General features: G+C 45.4%; 1 protein-coding gene across 2 annotated transcripts in view; it reads left to right on the forward strand.

The window, feature by feature from the left end:
- LOC119445958 (uncharacterized) overlaps positions 1-9497 on the forward strand; it is a 75132-nt gene extending 65635 nt beyond the window's left edge. The window contains exons 2-3 of one of the 2 annotated variants that reach the window (XM_037710259.2): positions 3125-3426; positions 8568-9497. In XM_037710259.2, coding sequence (XP_037566187.1) covers positions 3125-3426; positions 8568-8802 — 537 coding nt within the window. In that variant the 3' untranslated portion in view covers positions 8803-9497. The remainder of the gene's footprint in view (positions 1-3124; positions 3427-8567) is intronic. The other variant, XM_037710260.2, reaches the window with a different exon arrangement.
- Positions 9498-11530: the final 2033 nt, after the last annotated feature.

The raw sequence follows: 11530 nt of genomic DNA on the forward strand, positions 1-11530 counted from the left end.
TTTCCCTGGCAGTGTTACCTACACATCTTTATCAATTTCCATACTTCATCAATATCTGGGTGGTAACCGAAATAACTTAAGTAGGCACAGGTTCTACTATTATTAGTCGCCTTCGAACTCTCTCTGTCCGAATCAATGTTTACCAGCCTCCTAGTTTGATTCCGCGCAGAACGTGAGGGTAATAAATAGAATCATAAAAGAAATGTTGTACTGGTCTTTCGTGCAGCTGACAGATTTCCCGCGTTGTCCAAGCTTACGTGTCGCCATAACAGCGAAGAATTAGTGGTTACAAAGCTGAAAGGGTTTTGTACTTCATACGTGCTACCTGAACAAGACCTTTGCGAGTGGCAAGAGATGTGTACGTTCTTTTTTCGTCGTAGAACAAGCCACACGCTTATACATGCACTCGATGACACGCAAACTTATTCGTGTGAAGGAAAATAGTGATGCTCAGACGTTAAGGAAGCGTACGAGCATAAGAAAAACAGTGAAAGGACTCTGTGTAGAACCGCTGCTGCATTCCTGTTTGTGTCCCGCATTCAGTGCCCTAACTATGACTAACCTTGCCAGTAAAAAAAAAAACAACAAGAAGATAGAAAAAAACTCCAGCGACGCGGTATCTCTTGGACGTGGGAGGTCGGGCGTCATGCTGGCGCCTGTGTCATCGGGGACCCGTTGTTTCAGAGGCTCGAAGCTTCACGGTGGTAGTTACAGACTAGGTTGCGTCTGCGTACCAGTGTGTGTTTTTCCTGCGCATATTGTTTTGATTATCACACCTCTGGTCTTCGTCACACTTGGATTGTTTTCTTTTCCGGGTCACTGCGGAACCTAGCCACGCATCGCTGGCGAAGATGACAGTCGAAGTGTTTTCTGCCCGTGGGAAAATCGCCAGGTTTGAGCGCGCGTCGTTCGGAACAGCGCAGGCACTGAAAGAGAGCAGATAAGGTCGTGAAAGCGCCCGCTAGCGCACTTTCTTATTTCTCCGTCGTTCGTGTAAGAACTGAAATGTGAGATAGAAGGTGTTTTGCAAAAGTGACAAGAACTAGTAGCTCAAAACGTCTTCGTAACGTTTACCGTGTTTACAAAGTTTTGTACGCTTTCGTCGGTTATACTCCAACTATTACAAAAGCAACAAGAACTAGGAGCTCAAAACCTATTCGTCACGTTTACCGTGTTTAGAAAGTTTTGCACGCTTACGTCGGTTATGCTCCAACTTCGGTATGTCTCTGTCCCGGGGGGGCGGGGGGGGGGGGGGGGGGGGGGGACGGTGGCGACCACAGTGAGAGCCTGCTGCTGTCCCAGTGAATGACTTCAAAATTGGGGCAATCCTTGCAACATGCGAGCAATTTTCCTTTTTCCTTGCTCTCAACGGAGCTGCTTGCGGTAGCCGTTGTAGTTCTTGGGTACTTCTTCTACAAGGCTAGTTCTTGGCAGGCTAGGCTGCCGCACCTTGTTCTGGCACCTTAAGTTGCCGCACCTTGTTACGGCAGGAAACAGTGACAACATGCAGCAATAGAATATATTCGGAATTCGCATATCACTAGAATGCGAGAAAAATACCTGGCACTCATCTCTCACCCCTGCGCTTTTTGCTGCTTGACTTTATGAATCTGCAGTAACTCGGGGAACTCAGACAGATTTTACAGTATTGTAAAGGGAAGATTTCTCGCCTATTTTCGCGGGAGGTGTGTGACCGCCTCGCTGCTTGGGTGCTGTTGGGTAAGTCACTATCTCGGCGGCGAATATATATATATATATATATATATATATATATATATATGTGTGTGTGTGTGTGTGTAACTGGATTTTTCAATGGGCCAAGCGTATTTCGAAAAATCCGAAGCAAAACTTCGCGGTTATCTTAGGTTATTTACCCAACCGTTTCCTTCGGTGGACCGACCTTTAAAAGGTCGGTCCCTTGAAAGAGGTCGGTCCACCGACCGCAACTGTTGGGTGAAAATAAACCCAAGATAACCGCGAAGTTGTGTTTCCGATTTTCCTATATATATATATATATATATATATATATATATATACGGATTCTATGCAAGAACTTGCCCATTGTGGGTTATAGAATCATTTATGCTGACGAAGTAAGCGCTCCTCTGCTCTGCGTAACAAAAAACTTGATACATAAAGCCTGAACATATAATGTCGGCACGCAGGCATCTGTACAGCACACAGATCTGTTATCAATATGCTGCATTATATTTAACGAGCTCTGCTTTACTTTACTTTCTGTGATTTCGCCATCTGATATGAGCCGCTGGGGTCGCGCCCTTTCTTGGCCAGTCCTCCAGATTTATATGTCAAACTGTGACACAAGATGTACAGAATCCATAAATGTTGCTTGATACGTGCGTTATTTTTCTGCGCATGCCACGGTCATCACCTTTCTTGCTTGAACAAGCATCATACATTGGCTTCCTACATATGACATTGCTGCGTATACACGTCTCACACTCCCACCCAAGTTGAAATATTCATTTCGGCAAAGCTTGTGAGCGATGCAGTGCATAGACATAACAATTACCTGAAAATAAAGGCTTTACATTTGTGGTGGATAAAAAAAATCATAATTTCATGAGGTTTCTCATTGCATAGGAAGAAAGTAAGCAAAATTGTGTGCATCACTGTTATTAGTTGCAAAGCGCTTAATTAACCCCTTGACTGAAATTTCGCTTCACATAAATTCCAAGATGTGGGTTGGATCTGGAAACTTTTCGCTCCTAAGGGCCGTTTGCCATTAAGTTCATTTATTTACCATGTATGTGGTAAATAATGAACTTGAACTTGAACTTGAACCGGCCATCTTCCCTAAGAGTATGCCCAGCTTCACTATTGGCTATCGTTGCCTCTTGTGAACGGTTCTAGCAGAAAAATTATTTTGTGAATGCGTGCGCTGTTCTTTAAACGTTTTGTCAACACACCGTTGGCCGAATACTCTGGTGCCAAATAATCGGAGATTCTCATTCATAAATAATCTTTACAATGCCTGGTAGCCTTTAGCTATTTAATTACGATTGCATGGAATCTGTTCCCACAAGCAAATTTAGCATAAGAACGTTCTTGCGAATACGGGCCCTGGTATTGGGCTTATGTTGACTGGCTTTTTTTTTCACAGGAGGCGCGGGGCGACGAATCCGGCGGCGCTCTGTCCCCTTCTGGGGCTTCGAAGGGCACCGGCAGACTGGACAAGCTGAGCGGTGTCGAGTACCCCCGTGGTCCGGGCGGCCACCGTCACTTGGACAGGCTTAGCGGCGGGGAACTGCTGCGATCGCTGGTGCTGCCGTACGTTCTGCGCGGACTCTCCTCATCTCCCGACTACGTGTCCCGTCGAAGCATGGACAAGGCTGGCAGCGGCGAGCACATCCGCACGGCGGGGGCTTTTCTGCCCGGCTCTTTGCCGGCCAAAAGGCAAGCACCGTGCGTACACACTGCTATCCTGACTCTTCTATTTCATAAACTTCCCCTGGCACACTTCAACAAAATGCAGACGGTTTCAGTCCTATGAGGAACGCATTGTGCATAGTTGTGCCTCTTTTCGCTATTGTGCAAACATGTTCCGAGATAACACGAATATGGTATTGAAGGGCCGCGTTCACGTTACTCTGCGAGGAATATCACTGTTCCCATCACACCCGTCACACGCGTGGCGCTACCAGCGTCACACTCGTTGCATCGGCAATCCACAATTAAATAGTCGACAGCAGCGAGAAACGCATGAAAGCAGCCGCGTGAAACGCATGGCGCCCAAAACCGCCTGTGAAATGATGCAGCGCCGTAAGAATAGAAGGAAGGCAGAAGAAAAGGCGGGGTCGTGTCTCCTCGTCTCCGATATGGGACCAGGAAGAATATCACTCACTACAGAGCCTCTGCTGAAGAGAGAGCAACGGGCTTCCTATACCACGATCTCAGAAAATTTAAGCTGCGTTTACCTCGGCTGCCGCAAAACCCTATTTTCGTTAATTCTTGTGGGATAACACTACCTTAGTAGCGCATTACAACTTCTAATGCTTAAGAAGTATTTGCTGCAGAGTCAGTTGTAAACCCGTTGGATGCAGAGAGGCTACAAACCTGGGCGACTATTTCCAAAAACACTTACTTGAAATTGTTCGCAAATGAAATATTCAGCCGATCCTGATGCTGAACATGTAATTAGCGATGACGACCTCACAATGTCAAAGAACACATAGGAACGAAACCCTTCGTGAATTCAACGCCGGATTTTTCTTAGTACAAAATAGCCTCTGAGATTGAGAGAACTTTGCTTTTGTCCAGGGTTTCTTTAGATAGTCTGAAATCAAGTGTTTGCCGAGTTTGTACCCAAATCTAAGTACATTAGCGTTTATGCGTTACACCTCTACCGAACTGCAATATGTGCATTGTTCATACTAAAGATTTCACATAGTTCATAACGAGTATGAGGAAGCACAGAGACTGTGTGTGCTATGATCGCATCTTTTCTTATGGCCTTGATTTGTTCTTTTTTTTTATTTATTTTCGCTGAAAAGAGACTTTTTCAACTACACTTCTGCTACCTGAAATTCATAAATTTGCATAACTTTTATATCATGAATTAAGCGTAAGGGTCAGCCCTCACTAAGCCTTTCTCAATTAAGTTTCGCGTTCGGTTGGCCATCGCTGTGGTGATTGTCTGCTTATCACGCCAACCGCTATCACGAGTGGCCGGCGTCCCAAGACGCTCGCACGTACCAGACGTTTCGTGAACTAGTATAGTCCAGCATTCAGTGTGGTATTTAGGCATGTTTTACTTGAAAAGTAATCACTTCCAACCGTTGAAACTTCTTCTTGAAAGTTTGTCAGCGACTAGAGCAAGGGAATTAGTTTGTTTGGTGTGAGCATCTCTGCAAGTATCCCTGGACGTTGGCTGCCGTTAAGTGTGTGCTTTATCATTCGTGCGTCATAATTTTTCAAGGATCTCTCACGCCAGTGCTGCCAACCTCCGAAGCCTGCTTCCCCCTAACTAAGATAAACAATTTCATAGATTTCCCTTAGCATTTAAAAAATTTGCTTCAGTTTGTCAGTATAATTTCTGTAATAACAAAACATCATTTGCGTTAGTCAAATAGACAGGAATTTTGTTGTTTAATTTTATTTCTAAGCTCGTTTTAAGATAATAATATAATCACGTCATTTGACTCAAGTGCATATGTGGTCGCAGTGCAAGTTGTTATGCTAACACAGACCCCGCTTTGAAGGCATGTGCACAAGAACGTGATCACGTATGTAGTTTGTTGTTGCCCAAAGTTGTATTTCACCTCACCAATGCCAAGATTACACCGACCGTATTCGAATAGTGAGGACAATGGGTGCCGAACCTCCCTTACAAAATGTAACGATGCCGAAAGAGTGCGCCCCTTCGCGATATTTATGCAAAGATGTGAATATTGTTTTATTTTTTGCATGCCATGCGCTGATGTAGCACCACCACATTTAGGCACTTACACGTCATTTGCAGCGAGGCACGAATATAGGCGGCTCATTTTTATATCTCCTCCAAAGCAAATCTCGCGCAAGTAAATGACCACTAAGATTCTGTCCACGGTTGCATTCCCAGCAAACTTTAGTGTACGTGGGCGTAGTCGGCTGTTTATGCCATTACTGCATTACGCAAATGGATCGGCTTACTTCCAGATTTACCCGTGTTGCTTTCTCTGGTGTGGCAGCTAACACAAGTTTGTTTTGCCGGGCACGGATAAATATTTCATTCAGAATGCACAGGCACCCGCAGGTCAGCTGAACGTCCAAACGGCACAATCGCAGCAGTAGTACTTTATTAAAGGGCCCAAGGCACCCACAAATTGTCGTTTGCTTGGTGAAATGCGTTCACTGGACGGCTGTAGAATCAAAAGTCATAGTTCGCATGGTAATGCGAATGTAATTTACGAGTAACTAAAATCAAAGCACGCCGTCACTTCACCAGTTTCACCTTTTTAATGTCTTAGTGCGAAATTTCTCTTGATTTGGACAACTTTTCCTGTGTTCCTACGCAATGCCTAAAGTTTCTAGATGTAGGGATAACTTCCTATAGTTAGCAGCACTGCATCACGTGTTTATGTACCTGCTTGGTGTTTCAGTAGAACCGTTGTTATAGTAGGTTTCTTAGTAATTATTGCTTTGAAAATTAGCAACAACGAATTGTCACCTGGCTTCGATAACTCGATGCGGTAATTCTTCTTCTGTATAAGCTTGTCTGATCTTTGTAAAGGGAGCTTTATTAAAACTAGAAATAATAGGAAAGTTCAGGTAAACTAGATCATGACATTGCAGCGCAAGCCTTTTAGTCTTCCAAAAGATATGTTTGCACAGAAGCTGTGGAGCAGTCCCTTTCGGAACGCAAATATCAGGAACAGCTCAAGCCAGTCATGAAGTTTATAATTAAACAGCAATAATTAAGCGGATCGATAACGATGACTGCAATCATAGGTGATTCGTCCTTCCATATACGTCGTGCCTTTTATTTTTCAGTACTTTCATTCTTTTCAATGTGATCATAGACGCGACAACACGATTATGACATATCCATATAACATTACGCACTCATAAAGAGTCCAGTTTCAAGGTGGCTGGAAGTTCTTTACGCGTTGGGAAGAGGGGATGGCCGAACAGGACAAGGAGCAGTGTTATGAGACTAACTGAGATCACTCGCCTAGTATATGGAGTGTTTCGCACCAGGGGGGGGGGGGGGGGGGGGGGGGGGGGGGGGGGGGGGGGGAGCCGTTTTGTGAAGCTACTGCGCAAGTGGAAGTGCTTGTAACTAATATATTTATTTATAAGCATATTAAATTACCTATTCTATGTGCATGGTATAAATGCCTAAAGAATTTATTGCTTCAACCTCTGATAAATCACGTGTAACATTTTATATCAGAAATGCTTCAGGAATGAACAAGGGGAAAGTAAAGCAAACCATATGGTGGCAGGTGGCGAATGAATAGATGATGTGGCATATAGGAGGAATATGGTGTTCATACAGATATTCCCGGACTGGTACAGCACTCCGGGGACTCCTGTTACCATACTACAAGGATCACTGTATAGACAAGACGATTTATCATCACGTCGGAGCGGAATTGTAAATGTTTCATAATTGTAAATATTCTTTTCGCACGTCAGTGTAACAGGTTCACTTTATTGTTGGTCCTTCAGATATTCATAGTGCACCAGGCCTCTAGCAGAAAAAAATACCATCGACATTGTCTCTGTTCTTGATGCTTGTCGCCTGACTATGTTGTAAAGGTAGTGAAACCGTGACAGCGTCATTCGTTGCTTTGCCACTTTTTTGAAGGTCATACTGGAAGCAACAGCTTTCAAATAAGGTCATGATACTTTGCGCAAATTTGGGATCGCTTCTGACCATCTCCAAAAAGTTCAGCAGCAATGGTTCGTCTCGCATGTTTCCATTCGCTTGTCATGTGTGTGAGCGGCAATTTTCGCATTACGTTTGCGTTTCAATGAATTTTTGCGTATAATTACGCGGCTCACATCTCTGTTCACTTACATACTTTCACATAATATGCGCAATTTTCATGCGGCAGCTGTCTTACAAATCCCGCATTTGCAGAGGCATATGACGTTAACGGGTGGCCACCTTCGGGATCGCCTTGCATTGCATTTTACCCTCCCTAATGCTTTGCTCACACTTAAAACACGGCGTCTCGATATTGCTTCGTTACCGTATACTTGCTGAATGATCTTCCATACCTCATTAGGGTTCTTTTTCTCGCCCAATGGCAAACTTTATGTTAAATCTCCTCACAGACTTTGTGTTCACATGTCACTCGTGTAACGTCCAACTAAATGCGCGAGGAAAACCGAACAGTGGGTTGGTAAATACAACTGCATGGCCTTGCGAGATCCCATTGAAATCCTTCCGAGGTTATGCCTACCCTGGACACACGGAGTACGAGCCAATAACACCTATTTCATAAGTTTGATCATCATTGAAAAAGAAATAAATATCAGGATTTGAACTTTTTTGACAGAAGGTATATAAGTTCAAGTATTGAGTTGTGCAATTGCTCACAAGATTTTAGGGGGCTCGCGACCCCATGACGGTGCTCCAGGAAGGGCCAACGCAGCTGGCGCGGCCGCGCTCGCACATCGAAGCAAGCGTGCAATGACGCGTAAGGGTGTGGTTTCGTGTCACCTGCTACTTTATTCACCTGCCAAGCCTTAGCGCGGTGAAGCGAATTTTCCTTTCAGTAACAGGTCGCCGTTGCGGCGAGCCAACCTTGAGTTTGTGTGCCACATACGAAAAGACGGCAGTTTTACCACCTGAAGCACAGTGCATTGCATAATGCAGTAAGCATTTCCTCCATCATAGAGTTCAAACATTCTGCGTGCTCAAAGACGAAGCGACGCCTGTAGGTGTCACTGCGCCTGCGCAGACTTTTCTTCGATCCGCTGCCGCGGTAACTGCACTGGCGCTCCGCCGAGCGTAGCAGCGCGTTCATGTGCCTCGCAATATATGTAGTGCGGTTGATTGCACGTCAATTGATGGCGCAGCGCGCTCATTTTCTCAATGAACTCATTTTTCGCAGGTTCGACTCGCTAAGTGGCCTGACATTCGGCGGTGACCAGGCAGGCGTGCAGAAGCGCGGCTACGGCCACGGCGAGTTCGACGAGATCGACAACGCCGGATGGCCGGGATTCTACAAGCGAAACTTCGACGAGATCGACAGGAGCGACTTTGGAGGCTTCTACAAGCGCAACTTCGACGAAATCGACAGGACCGGTTTCGAAGGCTTCTACAAACGCTCGGCTGCTCGGGAATAATCAGCGCCACACCTGTCCCGCTCTATACCGACCCTGCCTTTCTAATACAAGAGCCGCGCGACAACCCCTCTTGAAGCCCGTGCTTACCTGCTCCTTCGCATTACATGAAGTTAGGATTTTCCAGAAATTGCAACCTTCCTAAGTCTGGTCAAATGCTTGGTGCAAGTCGGGAAGCACTGATTCATTGCAATGGTACCTTTGAGTTATGAGTGGCACTTCGCTTTCTCATTATGTCGTCTTGATCCATCCTATCCGTGGCCCACAAGCTCCCAGTGCCGATAACTTAGCACTGGTGATCTTGGTGGAAGAACTGACGGCAGCTGTTCATCTGCCTGAGCTCTAGTGTGCTCACCTCGTCGCCCATGTCGACGAAGTGGATGAGTGAAAGTGTCCCACGGTGGCTGGGACACATCGACAGCTCTTCGTCGTGTGGACTCGGCTTGTATGTCTGCAAGCGTCTCCTATCAGTCAGGAAGGATAAATGTGAAGTGCGTGAACTGACGGGTAGCGTGAAATGAGCAGAGACACTTATATCTGGTAGGGGGGGGGGGGGAATAAATTCGGGCGTTACCCCCAATGGATAACAGGCATTACCTTTTGTCCCCAGGGAAGAATCATGCATGAAACTTTTCAATTCTGCTTTATTCGGCGTTCTCTCCTTTGTCATTATGTAAATAAAGCTTGTTGAGATTTGATCACCTTGTACTGTCAATAATGGCTGGCTGTGGGGAAACTGGGGTAGAAATTTTTCTAACAAATATTAATGTGCAGAAACCATCGACGATGGTCGCCAATGCAAGTGACCAGCCCGAACGAATGAGCGAGCGAGCGAGCGAGCGAAGGAACGAACGAACGAACGAACGAACGAACGAACGAACGAACGAACGAACGAACGAACGAACGAACGAACGAACGAACGAACGAACGAGCGAGCGAGCGAGCGAGCGAGCGAACGAACGGACGGACGGACGTTTGCCCTGCCGAACGCTCCGCGAAGCTCGTGCTCGACAGTCCAGCCCCTGCCCCTGCCTCCCACCCCTTCCCGCAACTACGATTTAGTGCATATACTGACCTGCCCAGTTGGCGGTGCTCTACGGAGCCGCCTGCCCCGGTTCTCGTTCCAGAAAACACCGCTAAGAGGGCGCTCGAGTTACCTCTCCCGAGTGTCAACGGGTACATGGTTGCAGCACAGCCACACGCTCTGAACGAGTGCCTGATTTGCGCGTCATGGCCTAAATTTTGGCGTAGCTTTATTTTATGTAATGTTTGTGATAATGAGAATGTTTAGCTGCACTTCAGCGAACATATTAAAGTTTTGATTGAGAAAAAAAGCACTGCCCCAAAACTTGTGCTCTATTTGGTTTCTCAGCAATTATTTACTTTTGCGCTCGTTTATTTTATTTTTTTGTTGGCCATGCAAGTGAAAAATGGCCTCATCTGTTGAGCACGAGCATGGCGTACCTTTTTATGCGCTCTCCCGCAGAAACTTTGCATTTCAACAGTCTATTTCGATCGGTCGCTTGAGAGCAGTTGTATCTTCTTTTTTTTAATTTTCGATTTTTTAAATTGGCAATAGCGCAACAGCTTCGGCGTCTACCTCAAGCATGTATACAGAGAACTCCTGTCTCGATTACGGCAGCCCACCTTTCTCAAGTTTAGCGTCACCGCACTCCCCGAACCAGTATAGATCGTGGGCCATACAGTTAACCACGAACCACTGCGCTGTATATTTGGCGGCTCTTACTAGGAATCCAGCGTCCAATTTTTTTCTTTCAGGCTATTAGGATTGTTCAGGACCCTTTAACGATTCTGTTGGGTCCTGGACAATGTATAAAGTGGATTAAACTGTCAAAGAAGTCTACAATAAACTTGAAACTTCAAAGGCCCAGTGTGCTAAACTGGGCACCGTAAAATTCTCGAAACTCTCATTGCAGATAGTGGTTGATCTGTTTGTACCGATTGACGAACCGTCGTTCTGCGACAGGTTTTGTGGCATGGCAAATGTATATCACAGGGGACCACTTATTTATTGCACAACAATTTGACTGCACAACGTATTTGTACATTGTTCCACTTTATTTGTGCTGATCACAAGCGGCGCGCTTCTGGTACGGTACGCGTCGTACGTGTACTAAAGTAGAATGAATCAAAGTATTGAAAGCACTGCATCACGCATTCAGCTTTTAAATTGAAGTTCGGCGCTAATACATTCTGAAGTGCCCGTTGAAAAGCTGCATACTTCCTGTCTATAGTTATAAGGTACCGAACTTGATTGTCGGAAGGCGGGTCTTTGAAAGAAACGAATAAATAATAAGAAAACATGTGGGATAATTTATCTCCTGTAATAAAGTTTTATTATGTTCTGCTGCACAAGTTATCTGCCGTTCTCGGCAGAAGTAGCCCCATGGTAAAAGAACACAGTAAGAGAACCTAGTACCGAAACAGCTCCCTGCTTGACTTTATTGAACAAAAACAATTATACGTTGGCGTATCGAATGCTCTAAAGGTTTTATACAGCAAAAAACTTTCGAAATAATATATATAGAAGATCTGCAATATAGGCATGACTGCAGCTGCCCTGTGAAAGAAACCAGCGAGCTCGGTAAGTCGTTAGAATAAAATCGCAGGTAGCACGTAGCGCGATAGCTACGCCGGACGAAAGAATCGGACAACGCGGCCGCTCTACTCCAGACTAAACATTTTTTCCACTGACAATACACATAAACAA

The sequence above is a fragment of the Dermacentor silvarum genome, chromosome 3, assembly GCF_013339745.2.
Source record: "Dermacentor silvarum isolate Dsil-2018 chromosome 3, BIME_Dsil_1.4, whole genome shotgun sequence".
In the NCBI taxonomy this organism is placed as follows: Eukaryota; Metazoa; Arthropoda; class Arachnida; order Ixodida; family Ixodidae; genus Dermacentor; species Dermacentor silvarum.